Source organism: Sciurus carolinensis, chromosome 13, assembly GCF_902686445.1.
Source record: "Sciurus carolinensis chromosome 13, mSciCar1.2, whole genome shotgun sequence".
Taxonomy (NCBI): Eukaryota; Metazoa; Chordata; class Mammalia; order Rodentia; family Sciuridae; genus Sciurus; species Sciurus carolinensis.
In genome coordinates this window covers 54,439,204-54,467,187 of record NC_062225.1, presented here as the reverse complement: position 1 = coordinate 54,467,187, position 27,984 = coordinate 54,439,204, and the positions used below count along the sequence as shown (strand labels likewise).

The window sequence follows — 27,984 nt, the reverse complement described above, 5'->3', positions numbered from 1 at the left end:
AGGTGCAATTAAGTTAAAATGAGGTGATACTGGATTAGGAAGAGCCTGAAGACAATGACTGGTATCCTTATAAGGAGAGAGAGATTTGGAGACTGAGATCTAAGGGAGAATGACATATAAAGACAGAGGAGGGACTGTAGTTGCCCCGCTACCAGCCAAAGGAAACCTGCGGTCTGTGGAAGTTGGAAGAGGCAAGAAAGCATTTTCCCCAGGAGTTGTGGGCAGTAAAGTGCCCTGCCAGCACTTTAAGTTTGGACTTCTGGTCTCCAGAATTTTGAGAGAATAGATATCTCTTATTTTAAGTCTTCCATTTTTGGTACTTTATAACAGTAGTCCTAGAAAACTTATAGGGAATATTGCCATCTTAACAACATTGAGTCTTCTTTAAATACCATTTTCTAGTTTTTAGAGCCTAAGTTTTAAACCTGGATGCTGCTTCCTCAAAGGGTTCAGCCTTGGGCATGCACACTGTCTTCTTCCTAATTATTCCCTGGCTGATTACTCTTGTGTTTCCAGAATGCCTTGGGGCACAAATTGATAACAGGATGATCCAATTAAATTTGGTCTTCTTTATGGGTGTACTTATAGACCTAGCATTTAACTAGCAGGTAGAGGTTTTGAGGTCAGTGACTGAGATTTGTTCTGGTCCCATGAGGACTTTTCTTGAGACTGCTTTTCTAGTTCTCTGTGGTAAGCCAGCCTATAGTTTAGCTTAAATTTCTGTGAACCTACAAGTTGCCCCTGTGCCTTTACCACAGGCTCCAGTTTTTGAGAGCCTTAGGCTTGAACTTCTTCACTCCTTTGAGAAGAGGTTCAGAGCTTTTGTTTTCAGGTCTGCTTCTCCCTAAGGCAAAAGTCTCTGAGCCATGGTCTGGTTCTGGGGACAGTTGCTGCACTTCTTTCTGAGTGCTTGGTGGAAGGAGCGGTCTCCTTGGCCTGCTATTAAGTCCTCATAGATCAGAAGACTTAATGTTGTTAAGATGAAACTCTGGAAATCATGTTGCTGAACTGGGGCAAGGGTGATCAGAGACCCAATTCTCAGTGCCTTGTTCAGGTAGTGCCTTCATCTCAGGAGTAGGGGCTGGGCAAAAAAGGAACACTTTTCATGTCTTGGCTGCATTTATCCAGAAATTAGCCTTAGCAGTAGGCAACTGGGGGCAAGATGAGCTCTCCAGTCCTTGAACCAGGAGTTGGAAGAGTTGGAATCCTGTGTGCTTGACTAACCTTGTTGGGAGGTTGAGATGGATTTCTTAATCTCCAGGAGTTGGTAAGGGAAGGGAGGCACTATGTCTTGTTTTAAATATCATGGACTCCTGCTGTTCTTGCTGAGTTGTTTCAAATTTTCTTGAGTAAATGTTTCTTCATTTGGTATGTGTCTTTAGAACCATTTCCTGAAACGTTGATTATTTTTTTGTAGTCATGACCAGTTTTGCTGGGAGGAGATCCACAAAGTTCCTCATGCTGTTATGCCAGAAGTAGTACTCCATGTTTAAATAATAATGTTTTAGTGTTTTTCAGCAAAAAAATAATGTATAGAGAATGAAAAAAATGAGAAATGTGTTATGTAGTAACAAGATGAAAATTCACACAGACTCTTCATTTCAAAAAGAATTATCAAAGACCTATTCCTGCTAAGCAAATTAATTTTGATTCTTAACTAGTAAAAATGTTTGTGGACATGAGAAATCCAAATCAGTTAAGATATTCCTGTGTTTATCACCATTATGTATGAACATATCTGCGAAGGTCTATATATATATTTTGTTGTTGTTGTTGTTGATGGACCTTTATTTTATTCATTCATTTATATGTGGTGCTGAGAATTGAACCCAGTGCCTCACAAATGCTAGGCAAGTGCTCTAGCACTGAGCCACAAAACCAGCCCCTAAGTGAAGGTTTTTAAGGACCATTTTTTTTTTTCCAGCATATTACAGGCAATCTTTACACTGTATCTTCTTCCAAATAGAGGGAGATGGTGGGCAGGAAAATGCTTAAGTTTGTGATTTTGATTTCCTAGGTACAGAGCCAGATGGACTCCTTCGAACAAACTATAGTTCTGTTTTAACAAATGTTGGTGTTGCTCTGCATGGTTTTCATGATGTCATGAAAGGTAAGCCTTGAAAAAGAACTTAAATAAGCTTAAAACCTTCATCTCACTTCTCAGATATGCCTGAATGAGATTTAAACAAATACTGCCAAGGGTTATAGACCCTAGATAAAAGGCTTAGTAGCATTTGGCTTACATAGAAGTGCACAGCTACTGCCTTCTGCTTTTCCCATCTGCTTCATTTCTCGAAGGTAAACAAAGTGCTGAACAGAAACCTTTGTGTACTGTACTTTAGCCAGAAAAACATTATTCCTACTATATGCAGGTAGATGGAGTTTACCAAACCAGACATGCTATTCAGGGGCATTTAACAAAATGTTTTACACTTGTTGGAGCCCAAGCATGAAGGAATTGAAAAAATTAAGGTTAAAATTCCCAGAAGAAATACATCTATGCATTTTGATGTTTGAAATGCCTAATTCCTGTCTTGCTCCATATAGTTTTAAGAAATGAAGATCTATTTTCAAACCTTGGTCAGTTTATAATTTCTTCTGTGCTCTTAAGAATGCACTGTGCCAGTAGGCAGAGGGAAATCTTTTAAAGTATTTAATACAATTCTTAGTATATGATTCTGAGCCCTGACCAGTCAGTAGCTCTGTGTTAGCTTCTAGATTCCTTTTCTTTCTTTTCCTTTTAGAGACTCGTAGTAGGGGAAAGAGAATAGGCAGGAGGGATTATTAAGTACTATTGGAAGTAGCCCAAATGCCTAAATGATTCATTGTAGTGTTTAGTTAACAATTAGTGACTCATTTCATAGATAGTAATTTTAAAAACTTTAATTTGTTGCATATAACATGTATAAGAAGGGTACACTTGGTGCCCTCTTATAGATTGGCACACACATACAGCACTGAGATTCATTCTTCATCCTAGCAGTATTACCAAACACCATTTTACCATAGTCTGTAGAATGGGACCTCCTTGGCTTGTTTTTAACTATAAGGAACTTCAAAGTCTGGAACTTTCCTTAGTTTCAGGAATCATTGCTTGGGTAGGTAGTCTCAGTGGCACTTCACAATAGTCAGTCCCAAACCTGCAGAACTTAATTTGGTATTTTTATTTATTTATTTATTTATTTATTTATTTATGTAGTCCATTCCAGAACTTTTTTTTTTTTTTTTTTTTTGGTACCAGAGATTGAACCCATGGTCACGTAACCGCTAAGCCATATCTCCAGCCCCATTTTTTTTTTTTTTTTCCGAGATATCTTGCTTCTTTTTTTTTTTTTCTTTTTTTTAATTAATTAATTATTTATTTATTTTTATTTTTTTATTTTTTTACATTTACATAGGGTAATGATGTTTATTTTATTTTTCTCCTCCCCCCACCCCTCCCACCCCTCTTTTCCCTCTACACAGTCCTTCTTTCCTTCATTCTTGCCGCTGTCCTTAGCCTAACTCTAAACCTAACCCTAAACCTAATGCTAGCCCCTCCCACCCCCCATTATATGTCCTCATCCGCTTATCAGCGAGATCATTCGTCCTTTAGTTTTTTGAGATTGGCTTATCTCACTTAGCATGATATTCTCCAATTTCGACCATTTGCCTACAAATGCCATAATTTTATCATTCTTCATTGCGGAGTAATATTCCATTGTATAAATATGCCACAGTTTCTTTATCCATTCATCAACTGAAGGGCATCTAGGTTGGTTCCACAATCTGGCTATGGTGAATTGAGCAGCAATGAACATTGATGTGGCTGTATCTCTGTAGTATGCTGATTTTAAGTCCTTTGGGTATAGGCCAAGGAGTGGGATAGCTGGGTCAAATGGTGTTTCCATTCCAAGCTTTCTGAGGAATCTCCACACTGCTTTCCAGAGTGGCTGCACTAATTTGCAACCCCACCAGCAATGTATGAGTGTTCCTTTTTCACCACATCCTCGCCAACACCTATTGTTGCTTGTATTCTTGATAATCGCCATTCTAATTGGGGTGAGATGAAATCTTAGGGTAGTTTTGATTTGCATTTCCCTTAGGGTCTCACTAAGTGTTTAGGGCCTCAGTTAATTGGTGAGACTGGCTTTGAACTCATGATCCTCCTGCTTCAGCCTTCTGAGTTGCTGGGATTATAGGCATGTGTCATTGTGCCTGGCTCCAGAACTGTTTTTAAACTTAGTTCTAGGCCTTTGAAACTACAAGTACCTCTGTGTCTCTAGGTTTCTTGTTTGTTAAATTTTCAAAGGAATATTATCATTTGTTCCTACTCGCAGTTTCTCCAGAATTTCTAAATAGGAGATACTAGAGCAGTAGATGATAGCTACCCAATTAAAAGGGGTCTTAACATTTCTTTTACATAAAAAAATCTTGATTTTACTTATATTGCTATTTTAATTCATCAACCATGTACAAAGTTTTATAAAGATACTTTTGTTCGTACCTTATATAAGATTGAGAAGATGGCAAGTATCAAAGTATGCTGCTGTTACTGTTTGGCATGAGCTGAATGGAGATTATGGGATGGTCAGAAACCTCTTTAGCCCCTTTGTGCCACCATGTGTTTCTTTCCTTGAAGATGAACATAATATAAAGAAAGAATGTTGGGAAACATGTTGGCAAGTAGGTTTAGAGCCATGTTGCTAGATTTACAGTTCAAGTCTGTTTTCATATCTAGCTTGGAAGACTATTGTATATCTTTCATGAAATCTGAGAGCATTAACAGAAGAATCTTTGTTTTTAAGAGAACTTTTATTTCAAACTTCTGCCCTTCCTGCTTTCCCCCCAAATTATTGCTTGATCAAATTTGGAAGTAGGAGGGAAAGGCAAGTAGGTGGTTAGTAGGTTGTTCTTAGTGTAAAAACAAAAATAGGGAGTTATAAAAATGTTTATCTTATATAGAATTAAAATGGAAGTGAACTTATTTTTAACAAGTGGCATTCTTTGTTTTAAGATTTTTTTTCTGCTGTTGTAGATAGACAGAATGCCTTTATTTTATTTGTTTATTTTTATGTGTGTGAGGCCCTGAATCGAACCCAAGGCCTCACACATGCGAGACAAGCGTTCTGCCACTGAGCTCCAGCCCCAGCCCAATAAGTGGCATTCTGTGTGAGAATGATTTGATTTTTAGTCTCAGAGACTTCCAAAGTAGGTAGATTCATAGAAAACATAAAAGGAAAAAATAAATGTATGATCTTGGTCATATGATTCCTTTGTGCTTTTTGAAGTTAAAATTTAACATCAAGGGACACTCTAAATAGCTAAAATATTTGGATCAAATAAAAAGTAAACAATTGGATTGTCAGAATTAGAGTCAAACTCCAACCGCATTGTTCTTAGTATTATACTCTTTTGTAAGTACCTCAAACTATGTATAACTATAAAACTCTAATTTAAAAAACAAAACAAAACAAAGTACTTCAGTTTCCTATTAACAAACCAAGATTGCCTGCTAACCAACTTGTATTATAACATTGTATACTTCTAGTAAAATATTGAATAAAACTGTCTAGTGTGTAGCAAGAAAATGTCTGTTTATACAAAAAATTTCACCATTCTAACTGAATTTTTATATACTTGGAAATCTTACAAAATATACAGAGATTTTCATGTATTTTTAAAAATATGGCCTGGAGTTGTAGCTCAGTGGTGGAGTGTGTGAGACACTGGGTTCAATTCTTAGCACTGTATATAAATAAATAAAATAAAGGTCCATTGACAATGAAAAAATATTTTTAAATATATATATTGAACATAATAGTAATGTACTTATTGGTTAGTTCCCTTACTATAACAACTTTCACATAGTAATGTAAGATTTTTTAATAAGAAGGAAAATTGAGGTGTATATAGACTCTTATAATAACTTTTCTCAAAACTAAAACTACACTTAATTAAAGACATATAGGTATGTAGAATGTATAAATAATATGTATTTATTGATTAAACAATTCCCTAGTTTTAAAGTTTTAGTAAAAATGAACTTTCAGAGAACATAGTAATTTTGTATTAAAATATGAAAGTGTCAGGTTAAATCTTTAATACCATAACTTCCAAATAGTTTTATTTCTCCTTTTAATTATGCATAATATAAAATCAACTAAATTTATTGATTTTTAATAAATGAAATTCTTTGCATATATAGCATCTATAAAAGTTAATTTTCATGTTTTATAATTTATTTTTAGCTTTGTTGGTAGTGATAATTAGTGTTCTTTGAAGTAGTCTAAAAAATTCAATGAGAACTGTATTGTAAACATTTTTTTACTTAAAAATGTAATTACCCTTCACTATAAATCAATGTCATCATAATAATTCTCCCATTTTCCCTTATTTCCAGGACAAAATCATTATATATCTCAGAGACCCAGAAAACTCCAAAACTTAGCTCTTTGACCAATTTGACTGTAATTTCTCTTAACCCTTTTGTATTTAAGCCTCTCTTCTGTGTTTTTTAACCCCAGACCTTTGTTGTAATATTATTAGACTGGAAGTAATAGCACATGAAGCAGACACTGGAGTACCCAATCCTTATTTGGCTGTGCAGACATTTCTCATTGCTAGAGTGTGTATTAGCAAATTACCTAAGGTTCAGTATGGAATATGGGACATCCTGCTTATGTTGACTGTTCTGTTCCAGTCTTTTGTTAGTGCCTGTTAGACTGTCAAAACAGTGGTTTCTAACTGATAAATCCTGGTCAGGATCATTTACCCAATGCTAGAATAAGGGCTAGTTCTCAAATAAAAAAGAATCAGATCCACAAGCTGATGGCTGGACTCAAAACAGCCAAGATGGTGTTAAGAAACACTCATTTCTCCCTTCTTTCTACCTGAATTTGTGGCCTAATTGATAATGTTTAGCACAGTAGTGATACTTAGTACCATTTGTTAAATTAACTTTATAAATTTGTAAAAGTAGTGAGTGGGCTGGTTATCTGTATGTGATTTTTGTATAGATAGTAATGAGTTTTAATTTTATTGCTTCTATAGATATTTCTAAACATTACAGTCAAAAAGCTACAATAGAGCATGAACTTCCAACAGCAACACAGAAGCTGATAACAACTAATGACTGTATCCTGTCATCAGTAGTGGCATTAACAAATGGAGCAGGAAAGGTAATTATTTTCTGGTTTATATTGACAATTCTTAATATATATATATATATATATATATATATATATATATGTGTGTGTGTGTGTGTGTATATATATATACATATTATATAATTTTTAAAAAATTATATAGGAAAATTTACCTGTAAAAATTTCAGAATATAAAGCTCTTTTTTTTTTTTTGGTAAAATATAGTTGTACCATTTTCTTTCTCCATACCCAATATTTGTTTATTTTCTTTAAAAAAAATTTCAGCTTTCTTCAGGTTGAATTATCTACTCAATGTTTAAAACAGTGTGGTAGTGGTAATTGTTTGGTATTTGTGGTGAGTGAGTAGATCACTCACGATTCATGTCAGTGCAAGTTTGAATGATTTGAAGGTTATACATGGTCTCAATATAGATCCTTCAGGAGTGTGTTACATAACAATCGAAACATTCAGAGAGAGCAAAAAGTCATGCAGTACAACCTTTGTTAATATTTTGGATCCCCACCTGTAATTTTTCTACTTTAGTATTAGGGATTTAACCCCAGGGCACTTTACCACCGAACCCCAGACCATTTTTTATTTTGCAACAGGGTCTTGCTAAGTTAATTGGGGCCTCAGTTATAACAATAGTGCTTTTGTATCTTAACAATTCCTTTGAAGTGGCTTCAATATGTGTCTTTCATTGAACCTTTAATATGAATTTATGATCGTTTATGTCATTGATCACTTAATTATTATAAACTGACCCAAATGCGGTTTCTTTAAAAATCTTTTGATTGTGGATATTGTGATTTCTTCAGAAGTCATATTCTCAGAGTCATGGTGTTATCAGTACCTTTAACAAGATGTTCTGGAGATCTTCCCATATGTATAAAACCAAAAAGACTATTCAGAATTATCTCACCCTTTTATTTCAGCACTCAACATAATTCCTAAAGGAAGTACTCATTTCTGTATCTGTATTTATACATCATTCTTTCTTCTGATGGGTTGATCATAATAGTAAAAGTTTTCTTCAAGTGGTTTTAATCAATCAGAAATGATCATAGATCATGTTAGACATTCAATGTCACCTTTCCTGCATTTGGACTTATCTTTGTGACCATTTGTCACAAAGCTTAGGGCCATAATTAAGAAGTGTTATCTTTAGGTTCTGTGAACTCACAAATCCATCATGCCTAGTGGATTTCTGAGCCAGAGGATCATCCCCATTGCTTTCTTTTATCCCCTTCATCTACAGCATGCCAGAAGCTTACTGAGGATAACTTTGATTCAATTAAAAATTCTGGAAAAAGAAAATGTTGATATTTTATAGGAGTCTCTGCATTTGTTGCCTTTTATAAAAACACTGAAGTATTAAATACCTGCATATTTCACAGTTTATTTTAGCTGTGCTCTTCCTGAAACCTTAAAATATTGTTTCAGGGAAAGGTATGTGTCTGACCTTTGCTCTGGAATTTTTATAAATGTGTTTTAACCATTACTCTTTGAACTAATATTAGTTGGTGATTTTTTTTTTTTTTAAAGTACCAGGAATTGAATTCAGGGGCACTCAACCACTAAGCCACATCCCTAGCCCTATTTTGTATTTTATTTAGAGACTGGTCTCACTGAGTTGCTTAGTGACTTGCTTTTGCAGAGGCTGGCTTTGAACTTGAGATCCTCCTGCCTCAGCCTCCCAAGCTGCTGGAATTACAGGCATGCACCATAGCACCTGACAGACATCTTAATAATAAGCTAATATGATTTGATTAAACTAAATTTTATAGTTTGTAATAAAGAACAGAACAGGAAGGTATAGCATATGCCTATTAAAGGAAGTTTGGAAAATGGAAAAATATTAAAAGAAAGAAAATAGACCTCACAATATACTATCATGACCTAAATATAGGTGTTGGGTGTATCCCTGTCATTCACAAGGAATATATAGCTCAAGATTTTTGGAGGCTGGGGTTGTATCTCAGTGGTAGAATGCTTGCCTAGCACATGTGAGGCACTGGATTTGATCCTCAGGACCACATAAAAATAAATAAGATAAAGTTATTGTGTCCACCTACAACTAAAAAAAAAAAAAAAAAAAGATTTTTGGAATACTCATTTCATTTATTTGACATAACATTAATGAAAAATGTACCCTTCACACTATAGTGATTAACTGCTTAATTTTAGAGTAGTTTTTAAAAAATATTTTTTTAGTTGTTGCTGGACCTTTATTTTATTCATTTATATGTGGTGCTGAGAATCGAACCCAATGCCTAACACATGCTAGGCAAGCGCTCTACCACTGAGCTACAACCCCAGCCCCCAGTAGAGTAGTTTTTAACCAAGATGTAATATACTCTATTCACAAGCCTTTTTTTTTTAAATTTATCAAGATAGGATTTTCTTTAATGTATCCAAGACTGATTTTTCTGGCTAGGACATTTAGCCAGACATTTTTTATTTATATCATCATTTCATATAGCATTATAGATTCGAGTCATGGCTCAGCAAAATTAGAGTCATGGATCTTTGTGGCTGTTTATACAGATTTAACAGTTGTTAAATACGTAAATGACAAGAATCTACTGAATTTTTACTCCTTTTTCTTTTATAATTTACAAATTGAGATTTACAAATTAAATTTAGATAGAGATTACATATTCAAGGTGCTTTATGGGCTGGGGATATAGCTCAGTTCATAGAGTGCTTGCCTGTCAAGCACAAGGCCCTGTGTTCAATCCCCAGCACCTCAAATTAAAAAAAGGTGCTTTGTCATGTCTTCTGTAAGAATGTAAAATATTTAGTTAAAATACAAATGAAATGAATAAACCTAAACATGGATATTTGAAATCAGTGTAGAAATTATTAAGATAAACAGCTCATAAAAGTTACCTACAGAATAAATCAGAATAAGTCTTGGTTTTCAATAAGAATAGAAATTGTCTAGACTGGGACATGTCAGAAGTCAGTTCTCAATATTTATAGCTATATTTATACCTGTAGTCTCTTTATTATCTATCATTGTCTAAGTATTGTCCTCAAATAAATAAATATGGGCTTCAGGGCAGGTTTTGGAATTTCATTTCCATTCTCAGCATCTTCAAACTACTCTGAAAGCTATTAGTTATAAATTCTAGATTATTGTTGGAAAACAAAATTTATCTTCTTTGTTTAGATTGCATCTTTCTTCAGCAACAATGTGGACTACTTCATTGCTTCACTGAGCTATGGGCCTAAGGCATCAAGTGGATTCATTAGTCCTCTTTCAGCGGAATGTATGCTACAATACAAGAAAAAAGCTGCTGCGTATATGAAGGCTTTGAGAAAGGTTTGTGAGCTGCTGTTAACATTTAAATCAGGGAAAATTTAGGAATCATTCCATAGAATGGTAACAGAACAGATTTTCCACAGTTCATATTACTTAGATTTTCTTTTTCTCTTTGTATTGGGGATTTAACCAGGGTTGCCTGACCCTGGCCTCAGCCTTTCGAGTGGCTGAGATTATAGGCATGTACCACTAAACCCAGCTATATTGTTTAGATTTTACACAATTTTGGGGTGCAGGTAGTTGATGGTGTTAGAATGGATCTTTGGGGAAGAGAAGGTGGCAGAGACCCAGTCATTACTTGATAAGCATAGGTCATGTTGGATTTGTGTCCTCAGTGCCTGGTAGAGTACCTGGGGTGAGGTAACCTGATAAGTAGTAAATACCAGATGTCAGAAATCTATCTTAAACCTGTAAAAACAGAAAAAAATTAAATATGTTTATAATTTTTTCTAAGTAGTAATAATATATTGTCATTTCAAAGAAACCCCCAGACCATATAGTAGTATATTAAGAAGACAATTATGGGTCTGTGGCTCAGTGGAAGAGTGCTTGCTTAGCATGTGTGAGTCACTGGATCCTTAGCACTGCATACAAAAATAAGCAAATAAAATAAAAGCATGCTGTCCATCTATAACTACCAAAAAAAAAAAAAAAATAAAAGAAGAAGAAGAAAATTATGAAATTACGTGTGCTGGGTGTGGTGGCGCACACCTATAATCCTAGTGCTCGCGAGGCTGAGGCAGGAGGATCAAGAGTTCAAAGCCAGCCTTAGCAAAATCGAGGCACTAAGCAACTTAGTGAGACCCTGTCTCTAAATAAAATACAAAGTAGGGCTGGGGATGTGACTCAGTGGTTGAGTGTCCCTGAGTTTAATTGCAGGTTACTCCCCCCCCCTCCAAAAAAAGAAAAGAATATTATGGTCTCCCCAAATCCCACCACACAAATATAGCTAGCTACTCTTAACTTTGTTAGAATATACCACTATGTAAAAAAAATTTAGCATGGATGCACACATGGTAGACATACACACTATAAATAGCAAAATGTATCTAGCTGCATCTGCTGTTTTATAATTTTTCTCTTAATGCATTGTGGATATGCTTATATGTAAAACAAAAATAGATACCTATAATGTAAATTACTATCATCATTTTAATACCTGTGTAGTATTTCAGTCATAAATGTGTAATAATTTGACCATTGCATGTGAATATGTAGGTTGTAGCCTATTTTTCACTGTTATATTCAGTGCTACAGTGGGTTCTTATATGTGCAATTTTGCATTTTAATTTTTTCTGTTTGTTTCTTCGAAATTTTTATTTTTTCTCCTTTTTTAAAAAAATTTTTTTAAATACAGTGCTGGGGATTGAACCCAGATTCTTGCCATGCTAGGCAAGTGCTCTACCACTGAACCATTTTTAAATTTTTTAAATTACAGAATACACAAATGCATTCTTAGATGAAATTAGAACATTATAGGTAAGTTATCCCTATTTCCAATTTCTATTCAGAGGCACCTATAGTTATCAGTTTGCTGTGTAAATTTCCAGACTCTTTGAGCATCTGTATGTGCCTATATAAACCTATAAACAATATATAGAATTTTTTCTTTTTATTTGTTCCTTCTTTTTTAAACAGTGCAAGATTCATTGTGCATTTAAAATATATTTTAACCATTTATGTCATTATATGTGGTGCCTGCTATATTCTTTTTGAACATAGTATAGAATTTTATAAGATGAATATTCCACGGTTCATTAAGTTTCCCTTAATTGGCAGGCATTAAGATTGATTCCAAATTTTTTTTTTATTGCCTTAATAATACTGCAGTGTTTAGCCTTGTACGTGTCTCCTTGGACACATGTGTAGAATACTGAGAAGTAGAATGTTTTGAGCCATGTGGTTTGCACATTTTAAGTTTTAATGGTTACTGCCAAATTTCCCTTCAGTGTTGATACTCTGTATAATGTATAAGTCAAACTATCTCCCTGTATTTATCTCATTGTTTTAATTATATCTTTATGATTCATTCCCCAAAGTGGAATTGCTGATTCAAAGTTTGTTAATGTTTCAAATTTGGGCACATTTCTTAGACTACTGTTCAGGAAGGTTACTTATTTACAGCTTATAGTCAGGTGAGTTTAACCCATAAATTAAATATCTGTCAATCTCAGAGAGGAAAGGTTTCTGTTATTTTGATTTGTGTGTCTTTGCTTATTTATGAAGTCAAATATTCTCTCATAATTGTCATTTGTATTTAATTCTGTCAATTCTCTGTCTAAGCTTTTTATATATTTAAAAAAATATTCCTAACTAAAGTTGAAAGAGCTTCCTATATGTTAAGAATTTGGGGCTAGGGGTCTCTAGCCCAGTAGAACATGTGCTTCACATGCTAGTGCAAGACCCTGCTTTCAATTCGCAGTACCCACACCCCCCCAAAAAATTTTTAATGTCAAGTAGATCTTTTGGTGGTCATTCTTAGCCAGGGCATTTTGCAAAGTTATGGAAATATTCTTCCAGAATTTTTTGCCATCTACATTTTTAGATCTTTAATCTAAGAATTTTTTTCTGGTATAAGATGTGAAAGAAGGATCTTAGTTCTTTTTATAAATAACTGGTTATCCTTACACCATTTATGTAGTTCATTTTTTCTCCATTGAATTAGAAATGCAATGTTTGTCACATAGTAAATTTGTATGTATGCTTTTGTCTGTCTCTGGATTTTCTGTTCTGTCCTTTATTTGTATATTGGTGCAAGTAGTGTAAGTTAGTGCATCTTATAGTTGGTATAAGTTCTCTTTCATTGTTGTCTTTTTTCAATACAAAAATATCTTTTCACATGCATTAAAGGAAATAGTCTATGTTGTCATCCATCCGAACTTATCATATACTATAATTCAGCATTCTTATTTGTGCATGTAGGATCATGGGGAATATGATGCCGTGTTTTTCCTTTAATTCTTATTTATTTATTTATTTATTTATTTATTTATTGTTCCTTTAATTCTTATGGTGCTTTTCCCATAGCCCCTCTTGGAGTCTGTGCCTTATGAGGAAGCACTGGCAAACCGCCGGGTCCTTCTCAGCTCTACTGAAAGTCGAGAAGGCCTTGCACAACAGGTATGGCATCTGGAAAATGATGAAAATTGTTAAGGAACGGAAATGCTAGATCCTCTGGAGAAGGTTTTTAAGGTTTATAGAGTGCTGAGTGATTTAAAAGACTGCTCTAGTAAACATGTAACATGTAATATCATTCTATACATGCTAAAAAGGGCCATAAGTGTAATTTGTGGAATAATATGTTGATATTCTAAATAAGTCTTAATTCATTTGGGGTTTTGTTTGGCATTAGAACAATATTAACATACTTTAACCATGATGATGAATTCTTAAGGTATTAGATTTAAATGTCTGAAATACTAAGGCATGAACAGGGGTCCTGGAGACTCAGTAAATTTTTTTCATTTCTTCAATGAGCAAGAATGGGAAATTTCCAATATTTAGTTGGTCAGTTGAATTTAGGGGGCAAGTGGGGATGGTAGATACTGTCTCAGAAACTGGTACAAACTGAAACCAGTGTAGCTGTTTTCAAAGATTTATTCACTTCAACATCTGGCTTTTAGTTCTGGAAATACTCGTTTTTTGTTTGTTTGTTTGTTTTTTGCAGTACTGGGGATCAAACTCAGGGCCTTGTGCTTACAAGGCAAGCCCTCTACCAGCTGAGCTATCTCCCCAGCCCGAAATACTTGGTTTTAATGAGAGTACAAATAAATTTATCAAGACAATATTTTGTCAATGCTGGCCTTACTTTCATTAGAAACATATCACTTATCCTTTCAACACTAATGTGTTAAGGTATTGGGACTAAAATTTTCATCCACAGAGTAATTTCTGAAAAACAAAATTCCTCTGGCACAATAAAATGTAGAATACCTTAAAAATCAATTTTGGTTTTCTTACTTTTTTTTAATGTAAGGAAAGTAAGGCTCAAAGAAATTAAGTAAATATTAACCAGAGTAGCTAGTAAGTGGCAGAACTGCCTGACCTCAGAGCTCATGCTTTTCCCACTGTGCCTTTGACCAGCTGTGGGCTGGTCTGACAAACACTAGTCCTCCCTTCTTACCTCTCCAAAGTGAGAACGTCTGCCTTTCATGGTCTTGTAAGCATGCTCTGAGCCAGTGGGAGGCAGTGTGATGCAGGAAAAAGAAGCCAACCTCTGAGCCAGGCATATGGGACCCCAAATCCTGGCTCTGCCTTTTCAAGCTTAACAAATGATCTAGCTCCTGGGAGTCTTAGTTCTCTTCCTTGAAAAATAAGAATTGTTGGGCTGTTGAAGGCGTCACTGGGATGATGGAAGGAAAGTACCACAGATGGTGCGTGGTACATGGAAATTGTGCAATTGTGATAGTTGGTGAAGCATGTATATTCACTATAAGATTGCTATTATTTTTTAAGTAATTCTTAAATTTTTATTTGCCCTAAAAAGTACATACATCATAACTTCTTATTATTAAAGTATAATATGCATACAGAAAAGCATACAGATCACTAGTGCACATTCCAGTGAATTTTCACAAGTTGAATATACTACACCTAGATTTAAAAGCAGGGGGCAGAGGTTGTGGTGAATTCTCTATGTAAAGTATACCTCAGAAAAGATTATCAGAATTCCTGAAGCCTTTCTCATGTCCTTTTCTAGTTACTACTCTCCTCTCCCCCAAAGAAATAATCATCCTGCATTCTAATACCATAGATTGGTTTTGTTGCATGATGTAGAACTTTTTATCAAATGATTTTATACTGTATATATTCTTTTAGGCCTAACTTCTTTCATTTAGCATTATATGAATGAAAGTTCAAATTGTTCTACAAATACCTACTTTTGTATTTTCTATCTTTTGCATTGTAGTTAAATGGGTGGATTAAATTGCTTTTCCTTGATAATTAATGATATTGAGCATCTTTTTTTATGTTTTTGATCTTGATCCAGTACCTGTCCAGGTCTTTTGTTATTGGTGGTGTTATTTTTGCCTTTTTCACTATTGGTTATCTATTGTTTTTCTTTTCTTTTCTTTTTTTTTTTTTTTTTTTTTTTACTGATTTGGAAGAATTCTTCTTATGTTCTGGGTATTATATGGAATATATCTGTTGGATAAAGAATTCTTTATATGTTCTGGGTTAAATGTTTACACATTCTTTTTTCATTATTTGGCTTTTCTTTCACCCTCTTGATGATCTCTTTTGATGAATAGAGATCTTTAGTTCTGTTTCCCATGTTATGGTTGTACTTTTTATATCCTGTTTAATAAATCTCTCCCCATTCCAGTGTAAGATTTTATTTTTTTTACTTCCATGAGGGAGTTTTGCTTCATATTGTGTATTTTATTTATTTTTGCCACTAAGTTTTGCCTGTGTATTCTCTTAAGATGCAAAATTCTGTGTGACTTTCCAAGGTTCAACAGAGTTTGGAAAAGATTTCTAAACTGGAGCAGGAAAAAGAACATTGGATGTTGGAAGCACAGTTAGCCAAAATCAAGCTAGAGAAAGAAAACCAGCGGATCGCAGATAAGCTGAAGAGTACAGGTAGTGGGCAGCTGGTTGGGCTGGCCCAAGAAAATGCTGCCTTGTTGAACACTACTGGCCAGGTTGAAGTGGTAGCCAAGGCTGTGTTGGAGCCTATTCAGAGCACCAGTCTGGTAAGTGTCTTTGCGATTGCCCACTTAAATGCTGATTGATAACTATCTAGCCTCCTGTTCAGTGTTAACTGTTATCTTGGTTCATTCCAGCTGCTACAACAAAATACCATAGGCAGGATGGCTTATAAACAACAGAAGTTATTTCTCACTGTCCTGGAGACTGGGAAGTTCCAAGATCAAGGCACCTGTAGATTTAGTATCTAGTGGGTGTGTGTTTTTCATATATGACCATCTGTTACTCTGTTCTCACATGGTAAAGGGGGGAACAGGTTCTTTGGTCTCTTTTGCAAGGGTACTAATCCCATTAGGCTACCTTCCAAGGTTTGCACCTGTTTATACCATCACCTCAGGGCTTAGGATTTCAACATAAGAATTTTGGGGAGACACAAACATTCAGACTTTAACAACCATCTAAATTACATGTCATTCTATAACAGGAATGATACATATGCTCTAGAAAAAAATTAGAATTCAGGGTATCTCCTTAATAAAGCAACTCCATTAAATTCCCTGTGATTTTCATGGTGAGGCCTGTGTTCCTGGAAAAGATACAGGAAGTCAAATTTAAGATGATTTTCTTTTTCCATAAAAACATTTGAAATATGTGATTATGTTTCTAACTATGGACCAAATGTCTAACTTTATTAATAGAAATTACCACTAATATAGTTTTTAACCAATTACAAGTTACCTCCTAAGAGTATAAAGCTCTGTAACATATGTATAGTATAGAAACCCATCAGGCTAATTCTTTTAAGGCAATAAGTACCTTGGAAAACTACCTTACAACTTTATATTACTGGCCTTTTTTTGGTGGTGGGGTGTTACCAAGGATTGAACTCAGAGGCATTCAGCCACTGAGCCACATCCCCAGACATATTTTGTATTTTATTTAGACACAAGGTCTCACTAAGTTGCTTAGTGCCTCGCTTTTGCTGAGGCTGGCTTTGAACTCTTTATCCTCCTGCCTCAGCCTCTTGAACTGCTGGGATTATAGGCATGTGCCACTGTACCTGACTTGGCCTGACCTTATTTTTAACTGCAGTGATTTAGAAGGTGACAATACATCTCTATTGACATTACAGAATTGAAAATTTCTTTTTACGAAGTTTTCTAATATCCTGCCTATTGTTTAAAAAAAAAAAATTTAGGAAAATCTAGAAAAGTAGAAATCAGAAAGGGAAAAAATGCCCTCATAATCAAGAGTCTCTTCAGGTGTGTTTTCCCAAGCCTTTCTTGAGGAATTAAGGAGTGACCCTTACTTTCAAAAGACCCTGCTCTCCAGCTGTGCTTTTCTTCTGTTCTGTCCTTGTGGCTCTTAATGCCACTGAAAAGCAAGCATTCACCTGCACCTGGTTCACACAGTGGATGAATGTCCAGGCCAGCTTTTATTTCTAACATGTACACAGACCTCACCATATCTTTACCATCCCAGAACCTTATATATTATTAGTTTTCCTAGGTGTGGTTATGGTATTAGGAACATATCTTCATTGTTTGGAGGTAAATGTCAGAGTAGTTAGAATATGGTATTGTAATGTCTGTAACTTTCAAATTATTCAGAAAAAAAATATCCACACAGATCTATTGAATTTAGATGGTAAATTTCTGTTGTTTTTTTCCTCCCAACTTTTCTGTATGTTTGAAATTTTTCATACCAAAATACAGAAGAGGAAGAAAGAATTGCATTTTTAGAAAAGCAAAATAATAGTAATAATGAAAGTGAAACATTATGGAATTTTGCCCTGATCGGTCTCCAGGCCTACAGGATGGTCCTGTAATGCTCCCCTGATTGTCACAGCTGTAAGTTCTACATGCTGCCTCTGACAGGGGAAGGCAACTAAGTTCATCCCCACATCAGTGGTTTAACATTTAACTGCAGGGTATAAATGAAGTAACCAGAGGGACATTCAACAAACAGAATTTCAAATCTGTCCAAGTAGCATTTTTGGGCAGTGTAACATGGTGCTCCCATCTTCTCCATTGAACTTTGCTTGAATCTGCCTCATTGATGGTTTCAGATGGTTATCTTATGTGTCTGACTTCATTCTTCCTCTCTCCTGTCTTCCTGATGGTTTGCATTTATTCCTTCTTCATCTTTCACTTGTGCGAGCAGTACGGTTGTTGTTGGCCAGGGAGTAACTGTGGGAACAGACTAGCCCAGGGGAGACATAGTTGACAGTGATAGTGATTGCAGCCATTGAATGCTGGGCTGAGGTATAAGGACTTTTGCAGAATATTAGCTGAGTCAGTCCTCACCTGGGATCATAGGGACTGTGAAATTGTAGGGACTGTCACATCCCATTTTATCATTGAGGTAACTGAGGAACAAGGAGAAATAACTCACCTGAATTCACACACTTGATAAGTGATGAAATGTCTTAACTAATGGGGCCTTATCCTCTGATCAGTGTCAGTTATGTCAGACTAGCTGACATAAACCTATTTGTTCACTGTGTGCTTTTCTGAGATGCCAGAAGTGATAACACTTGTGTATTTGAGTCAGTAATGTCAATTGCTGAAAGTTGAGGACTAATTTTTTCTTTGAACATTTTCAGTGGCAAGTGCTATTCATCCATATATGAGAATGATTTCCAAGGATATGAAAAATCATTAGTCCTGAATGGTATTGGGTGATGAGTAATGAGGACTTTATTTGAGTTTGGTGCATTTCAAGGTTGCCGTTGCTTCAAGTAGAGTGGCCAGTTAACGTGTGTATATGTGGTCTTATTTTTTTCTAGTCTGTTACTGCCTGATCTCTGAGGGTCTCTTTCCTCCCACACCCACCTTACCAAAAAGTGCAGTCAGTATAATTTTCCTAGAATATACTAGTGATTAGGCACTCTCTTTCTTCTAGAGTTTTTAGTGGTTTCCTGTTATCTATAGAATATAATACACTCATTCATTTAGCATTGAAGTTTCTTGAAAGATAGTTCAAAATTGTCTTTCTAACCATAGCTTTTTCATTTCGTACAAACCAAAACTGAACTCTCTTCTCTGATGAATTTTTTTTGCATTTTTTTACTCCCCATCTCTGTTCTGTTGGATAACTATTGATTCATAACTCTTATCCTCATCTGTTTATTCATAACCCCTCTGCCCTCATCTACTTTCATTGACAGTTCTTTCTTCTCCTTGACTTTGATGAATTCAAACCATAGCCATCATTGAGGGTACAGTGAGATGCCACTTGTTCAATGAACCACTGTTTCTGGCAGTGTCTGTAATGATCAGGATTAGAGAACCAAGACATGAATGTCTCCTTTCATTTTCCATATTCTAGTCTATATAATGTACATCCTCTCCTAGTTTTTTTTTATGTTGTTTGGCTAGCCACAGAGTGCTATGAGATCATGGAGAAGTTCCCTGGTGAGGTTGAGGATATCACAGAAGAGGTGACATGAATGGGTTTTAAAAATGAGCAGGAGTTCAAGCAGGAGTGTATTTCAGGCTAAGAAAAGTCTTATCATGCAATTCTTCCTACACATGGCAGATTCCTGCCAAAAATGGACTGGCATTTGCCTCACACGTAGTAGACAATGGAGATAAAAAGAGATGGAGTTTTTGTTTTCTTTCATGTTTCTACTTTTCCAGTCTTTCTTTATCTTCCCTGTCTCCCCTTCAGTGAACGTAAGTGAACTAAGCATGTTGCTCTGTGTGTATGTGCTCATGTGCATGGTTCCGCTCTCTTGGGTGTTGGAAGCAAGTGTGCCCATTTTAAAGCTAACTGATTAACAAAGGAAACTGATTTTATGAACCACCAGATTACTTTGATGCAAGCATTTTGAGGCTGGAAAAGTTGACATCAGATAGAGACCTATAATTTTTAACCTTATAGTATTTCAAAAGTTAAATTTTTTTTTCATTAAAATACCTAGTACTGTATTTGAACATCTGGCAACTCATTTTTTATTGTATATAAAAAAAGGAGAACATTGTAATCTCAAGAAAAACACAGAACAATAAAAATGTCCATATTTTTCTGGAATTAAAAAGCATTACTTAAATTAGTAGAATTTAAAAATATATCTCTTAAATGTAAAAAAATACATGTACATTGTAACTAAAAAATACAGATGAGTTAAGGAAAAAGATATTATCCTGAATAACCAAGTCATCACTGTGACTGTTTACATTTTTTCTACAGAATTTCCTATTATCTTTGAGATTGTATTGTATAAAATTTTAAGTCTATAAGCATATTAATACACAAATATTCTGATATGAGAAGTTCTGTAATCTATTATTGATTATAATTAACATCAATTATTGACTTTATAATATTCCATATCTCATATACCTTAGTTTACTTATGATTGGACATTGGTTATAATTTTTATTATCTTAAATCACATCTTTTTTTGTATGCATAAGACTGTATATTATATGATTTTATTGGGATTTTTTTTTTTTTTTTTTTGTGGTACTGGGGATCGAACTCAGGGCCTTGTGATTGCGAGGCAAGCACTCTTACCAGCTGAGCTATCTCCCCAGCCCTGGGATATATTTTTAAGATTAGAATTACTGGGTTATAAGGCCTGAATGTTCAAGTTCCTTGATCTTTGTCACCAAGTTATATTCTGAAAGAGCTCTATCAGTTTATACTCCTGTTGGTAGCATTTGAGATATTGAAAATATATATGTTAAAACATTGCCTACCATTTATGTAATATTCCTTTGAAGAACTTCGTGCTGTGTGTTATTTTCAAACCATAACCCAGGATTAAGGGGTGAGGGTAGAGAGATGGAATAGATACACTTCTGTAGTTTATTTCATCAAATACAGTCATATTTGAATATATAAAATTAAATGATTAGCATGTAATTATAAGAAGTTTTAACTAAAAGAGAAAGAGTAATTGCTACTCCTGCTTCAAAATTGAGGAAAATTATGACTATTCTATAAAAAATTTATAAAAGATTCTTTTATAGTTAGGTGGGCATAACATTCATTAGTTCACACTGCTCACTCCAAAATAATACTCTTGATTGTATTATTTAGAATATGTGAAAACTGTCTACTGGGTATCATCGTTGATTAGCAGAATCCTTTGAAACTGAGTTTCTAGTAGTTTTCTTAAGTCATTATGTCTAAGCATAGACCTTTCTACCTTGAACAATAGTCTGAATTCAATAATCATGACTGTTTTTGAAATCTTAATCCATAAAAGCAAACTTCAAAAAAATCTAGCTGTACTCTGGTGTGTTTAAAATTTCATTAATTCAAATCTCAACTTAAAGTTTATTAATGTCTTAATACTAAACCAAAAATACTTATTTCTCTTTATTATTGTTGTTGTTGTTGTTATTATTATTATTTGGTACCAGGAATTGAACCTAGGGGTGCTTAAACACTGAGTCACATCCCCAGCCCTTTCTATTTTTTATTTTGAGACAGGGTCCTTAGGGCCTCACTAAGTTACTGAGATTAGTTTTAAGCTTGTGATCCTCATGCCTCAGTCTTCTGAGTTGTTGGAATTATAGGACAGTGCCACTGTGCCTGGCTTTTCTTTTTTCTTTTTAGCTTTCAGCCAGAATATCTATTATTTGTGTTTTCTGTTCAGAATATTTAATTACGGTCACCATAAAACTCTCTTTACCCTACCTTGGCTACTGCTTTGGAAATAGGCGTGGAAATAATCAGATGGGGTCTAAAGCTGATCTTCCTCTTGTTCTTCCTAGATAGTTTGTTGGGTTTCAGTGAAAATAGCTAATCAGCATTTTGAGAAAGAATTTAATAATGGTCATTATTGATTTCTGTCTCATGACAGAAATAGTGAATGCAACTTTTTATCTGCAGGTACAACATCTTATAGTAAAAGATAATCCAAGGATAATCTTCCAGAACTGCATTCCTGGTGCTTTGTTAAGCCAGTGTGGACCAAGAAAAGATTATATGTGTTTAACATGTTGTGTTTGACATATAAACGTTCTAAAGATTTTTCTCCCTTATGTTTCAGATTGGGACTTTAACCAGGACATCTGACAGTGAGGTAATGTGCCCTTGGTATCATCTTGTTTGTTTGTAAATATTTGATACCATGTTTGTTACAAAGTCCTGCAGAAGCCATCTTTGTCCAGTCATGTTTTTTTCTAGCAGTTCTAGCAAATGTACGGCCAGTATTTTTCCCCTTCACCAATTGATCCATGTTGCTTTTCTCTCTGGTTCTGTTTTGACTGTGACCAACAAATTATAGCCCGCTTTTCTATTGCCTTGTTGAGTTACTTGTCTTAGCAGTTTGACAAGGTGTGGCCCTGCTTGGCCATCTACTCACTGGCGTACTGCGTGAAGCTGGGGGCCATATTCTTCCTTGCAGTGGGCAGCCAGGAAAGCAGTGCTATTCAGGGTCTTGAGAAACAGTGTGTTTGAAGTAAGCGAACGCAGGTCAGATTTGGCTTGCCAGATAGGTTTGCACATTTGAATGTTGGAATAGTTTTAAATATAACTTTATAAATAACACTAAGTGAACACTGAAGTCATTCATCTTACTACTCAGTATGGCAAACCAGTAAACATAATTCAAGTAGGTTGGTAAATTCTTTGGTTTCCTTATTTTTCTTACAATATAGATATCTTGAACTTCTGCTTGTATTTTTAAACTCAATAGTGTGTCATTGCTAGAGTAACTAGGAGAAATGCCAGTTTGGAACAAAGGTCAAAAACTGTTCAGTATAGAAATAGTTGAATTTTTTTAAAATTTGTCAAAGAGCATTAGAATTGTCTCAAGATAATTTAGAGGAAAAAAGAATGTTCCTAATGTAGGGGTTTGAGGAAATCCCTCCTTTTCCCCTGCCCTCTTCTAATTAAAGGACATAGGAGTCACACAGAAGGAAATTTTGAAAGTCAAGATTTGAGGTTAATAAAAGCCAAGTGGGGGCTGGGGAAATAGCTCAGTTGGTAAAGTGCTTGCCTTACAAGCACAGGGCCCTGGGTTTGATCCCCAGCACCACACACACACACACACACACACACACACACACACACACACACAAATAAATAAATAAATAAATAAAAGCCAAGTGGAAGGATATGGCCCCAGTGAACCTCCCAGTACTTTACCTCAGCCTTGTTCTCTTCTGAGCACAGCTTCTTTCTGAGATAGGCAGAATGCTAAGTAAAAGAAACTTGGGATATCCATTTACCTGCTGTGCCTCATGTTCCTTTGAGGGATAGGCAAACTATAATTCCCCATCAGACTTCAAGTGAAAATGTATAAAATGTTATCTTCTTTTTTTTTTTTCCCCCTAGAAGTGCTTCATCTCACTGCCATGTGTTTATTTATGTATGCTTTATTTAGGTTCCAGATGTGGAGTCTCGAGAAGACTTAATTAAAAATCACTACATGGCAAGGATAGTGGAGCTTACATCCCAGCTGCAGCTGGCTGACAGTAAGTCAGTGCATTTTTATGCCGAGGTAAGTGGAGAGTTAATTGGGTTGGTGGTTTTCCTTATCCCTTCAGGAATGAGGCCATTTATTCTGCTGTTTACTAAAAGAGAGAAGTCAGTGTGCATTTTCTGTCTACTGTGTCAGTGCCTTTGATTGCAGTTCATATTGATTAATCTATTTGCCACCCCCAAAATCTTCCCTTCAACATATATAAGATTGACTTGTCACTTCCAAGCTACAGAAAGATAGTAGGGGAACCTGGAAGTAACCTTTCCTATAGTCATGTAATATACATTTTGGAGCATTACTATTAGAGATTACAAATGTTTTAGAGTTAGGGACAGGTAGATAATCACAGATGAAGGAATTATCATATAGGCAAGGTGGAAAACAATATATGCCTTTTTTGAAAAAAAAAAAAAAACTGTCTACTTTCTAAATAACAAGTTAGATGAATTCCTATAAATGAAAAAAGTAACCTTTTTAACCTTTAAGAGACAAATCCTTACTTTTTGTTGAGTTTTCTTCTTCCCTCACCAAATAATTCATTTTCTGAAGAGAAATTAAAAAAAATACTATGCAATAAAATCAATAAAATTGTACACAATTTAGGGTAGGGAGGAATAAGAAATTATAAATATCAAAAGAAAAAATTATAATAGAACAGATGCTGCTCAACATGGAAGACTTTTAAGGCCCCTGATTTGAAGTTTTATATTAAAAGGTCAGTTATGAATGGCACATAGAGAATTATACTACTTAAAGTTGTTAAAGATATTGAAAAAGACAACACGCTTTACCGAGATCTGACTATCTGTGATTTTATCATGTACTGAAGAGATGGAGAGGTTGACAGGAGGCCAGTTGCTAGAAGTGGAGAGGGTCTTTGGGTCTTTTTCCTGCTAAAATAAATGATATGCGCCTAGCTCAGTGTAGTTTGCAAGCAACCATTGCATACATGTTTGATAAGTTGATCAGTAGCAATTACTTGTTGGAATGCAAAAAGTGGGAAGACAGCAAACGAGAAAACTTGCAGAGGAATTACTGTTAATACCTTTGCAGTACAGCAAAGTGTATCCTCGTTGTTTGGTTCTCTGACTGCTGAGTAAATGTCTCAAATTTTGACTGTTACCTTCATGAGAACCTGTGTCTTGCATGTTTCTCCAACTGTCACATTCAGTGCTAAGGAGAGTAGACGTTTGATTAATAGGATGTAGTTTATTTGGTTGTCCGGATGTCCTAAAATTTTCTTTCTTGAGAAATAAAATGATTAACCGGGAAATTTTTTAGACTGTCTTCTTTTCAAGAGATTTGCCTGTTTTTGTAAATGTCTTCAGCATAATTGTAATACAAAAATTTTTAGATTGTCCCAGTTTTTCCTCATCTGTAAACAGGAAGTGGTGACCTCTTATATGGCCTTACTGGAATTGTTAGTCCAAGCATTCAAATGTGTCTCGTCAGCTCCTCATTGTCAGTCTCAATGGCTTTATCAGAAAGTCTGGTGATCCTTTTAATTACTCACCTTCTTTGAACAATAGTGCAAAACAGAATTTTTCCTTCTTCTTTTTCATCTACTCTATTTCTGGATGGTCTAGGTTTGGTAGAACTCCCAGAGAAAACAGCTGTGATCATAACAGTTCTGTGATCATTTTTTCCCTGTGTAGATAAAGAATAATCTATCAGGTGGGACTGTTAAGCTTTTATTGCTCTTGTAATGTGCTCTCTGTTGAAGGACTTTAAAGTATTTTAGAATCCATGACCAGAATACATTCATCCCTTTTGAAATAATTACTCCCCTTTCCATCCATCATATGGGTAAATGTAGAAAGTTCTTATGTTTTTCTTGGCCACTGGTCAGAGCTAGGAAAAAGGAAAAAAAAACACTGATGAGCTTGGGTTGTTGGACAAAATTTTTTTTTTCTCTTACTAAAATGATACAAGTGGAGCCTTATCTCTTGTGTACTCAAGTGTGGTACAGTACCTGTAGGTGTTCAACAGGTACTATGAAATGAATGAACAAATGAATGGCTTTTGACTTTGGGGATTATTTTCTAGTAACCTTCCCTGAAGTAAATTTGGTTTTGGAATGTGTTCTGATTTTACAGTGCCGAGCACTCACTAAAAGACTAGCCTTGGCTGAGAAGTCTAAGGAGGCATTGACAGAGGAGATGAAACTTGCCAGTCAGAAAATCAGCAGACTTCAGGTGAGTTCATAAGTGTTTCCTAAGCAGGTTTAATGTTTTTTCATTGAATGCCTTGGGCATACAAGTCAGCCTTTCCTTTCAGAAATTGTGGCATTTGACCTCTGCATATGTCTTTTCTAACCACTTTATTCCTACTCATTTTAAAGGAACATCTTTTTTTTTTTTTTTTTTTTTTAATTGTAAACAAATGGGATACATGTTACTTCTCTGGTTGTACATGAAGTAAAGGCATATCATTTGTGTAATCATACATTTACATAGGGTAATGGTGTTTGATTCATTCTGTTATTTTTTAAGGGAACATCTCATATCAGGCAAAAGTGATTATCTTGTTTGTTTTTCTGACTTGACCTTAATTTCAAATTCTTCTGTAGTCAGCATGTGCTTAAATTATACTTATTTACCAATAATCCTTTTTCCCATTTTCCTTGTAAATACTCATCATAGTGGACTAAAGGCTTGTTCTGCACACATTATTCGGTTCTTTCTCTTTCATAAAACAGACCTACACTGAAAGGTAAAACAGGCTGCAAAACATTCTTCCTTCTTCACTACCTTGTTTTCGGAAAGCCTATTACTGTAGACATGGTATCAGGCTGAGGAAAATTCATCGTCACAGTATCCAGCTCCTCTTTGTTTCAGATTAGCTTCTCAGATTAGTTAGGAGCCTGTGCAGGATCGGATCTGAGGGGGCTGAAGAGAGCATGAGAGGCAGGAGGAGAGAAGAAGGGCACTTCTTCCTGGGAGGGGTGGGCCACTGAGGAGTGGGATGGCGTGATTATGTCAGAGGCCCTGTGTGAGGCTTGACAAAACCTGAGAGAATTTGGGAAGATCATTTAGTCCTCTGGCCTTTCTGACAGTTTTACACCTGGTACAGAAGGAAACCCTTAAACATTTTTGCAAAGAATTAAGAACATATTTTGAATACTGAGAGAAACTTCTTTCCCATTTATTTTAACTTTGTTCTCTTATTAGGCCTGTATCTTAACCTTTGTGTTAATTGATCATCTGGGCCATCTTAATCAGTTGCTTTTCCACATTTTAAAAATAAATTTCAAAAGCTTCAGAGTGGAGTGACTACTGGGGCTTTGATTTTCCTTTTTTCCTCTCTTTTCCTTTGCTCGTAAGGATGAACTGACAACCACCAAGAGGAGTTACGAGGATCAGTTAAGCATGATGAGTGACCATCTGTGCAGCATGAATGAGACATTGTCAAAACAGAGAGAAGAGATTGATACCCTGAAGATGTCCAGTAAGGTATGTGGGGTGAGGTGAGGTAGTCCCTCTGCAATATATTTAATATTGTTAATATAAGGTACTTCACTGTTATGCATTTTAGGAGCTAAAGGTTATGAGATTTGTAATGCTTATGGATCATTTTCCTTAATATCATTTGTCCTATCAAAAAGTAAAATTGAGTTTCCTTGACCGAGTTATAAGCTTAAAAGGTCTGACCTCTGAGGCATTAATACTGTGTCTGCTCTTTGGGGCACTTTTTGCATTTCTAGTACTCTTGTGGAAGAGTAAGGGGGACCCACAGAGGCTTTTAGGAAGGGGATTGCTCTTTGTTTACAAAAGCATCTAAATGGTCCTATTGAGTAACTTTTAGTAAATTTATTCTCATAGATATCCATATAACTAAGGAATGTCTGACTCTCTTTAACTCTGGAGATTGCCTTTCTTATAAAGTCTCTGCTGTCCAAGCCAGGGTCAGTGGATATTGGGTATTACGTTTAGGTTGGAATGCATATACACATGCCATATCTGTATTTTTGTGTAATGTGTGTATTCTTTTGCCATGAAGGTAAGCTTCAGGGGACCAGGTGTTTGGTTCTGTGTATCATCTCAGATGCTTAGCATGTTTGGGTAAACTCAGAGACTATTTTACCACCTCAGCTGGAATTCACTGTCAATAGCTTGTGTCTTTGAGATCTGCTGTTGCTACTTAGTAGTTCAGCAGGCATTTTTGAGTCCTGCTCTGTGCACTAGAGAAGTAGAGATGAATAAATCAGAGCTTTGCTTTAGCTTCTGCTAGTGGTGGTGTAGGGCAACATTGAACTCATTTGGGGTCTTCTTGGAAAATATATCATATTAATGCATTTGTGTTTGCATTACATAATTTTTATTTTTCAATGTAGTGTCATGATTTTTTTTGACCTTTCCTTACTTTGGAGGGTGTCTCTGATGCTTCTCTGGGCTTCACTGTGATGATTATAACCAGCCAGTGTGGCTCTGATTAT

The 27,984-nt window shown here is 35.3% G+C and overlaps 1 protein-coding gene across 3 annotated transcripts in view; it reads left to right on the top strand.

The window, feature by feature from the left end:
• Ppp1r21 (protein phosphatase 1 regulatory subunit 21) overlaps positions 1-27,984 on the top strand; it is a 61,110-nt gene that overhangs the window by 31,175 nt on the left and 1,951 nt on the right. For all 3 annotated transcript variants that reach the window (XM_047523444.1, XM_047523446.1, XM_047523445.1), the window contains 9 exons: positions 2,018-2,110; positions 7,033-7,160; positions 10,304-10,456; positions 13,484-13,576; positions 15,910-16,152; positions 22,113-22,145; positions 23,451-23,567; positions 25,646-25,744; positions 26,873-27,001. In XM_047523444.1, the coding sequence (XP_047379400.1) occupies positions 2,018-2,110; positions 7,033-7,160; positions 10,304-10,456; positions 13,484-13,576; positions 15,910-16,152; positions 22,113-22,145; positions 23,451-23,567; positions 25,646-25,744; positions 26,873-27,001 (1,088 nt within the window). The remainder of the gene's footprint in view (positions 1-2,017; positions 2,111-7,032; positions 7,161-10,303; positions 10,457-13,483; positions 13,577-15,909; positions 16,153-22,112; positions 22,146-23,450; positions 23,568-25,645; positions 25,745-26,872; positions 27,002-27,984) is intronic.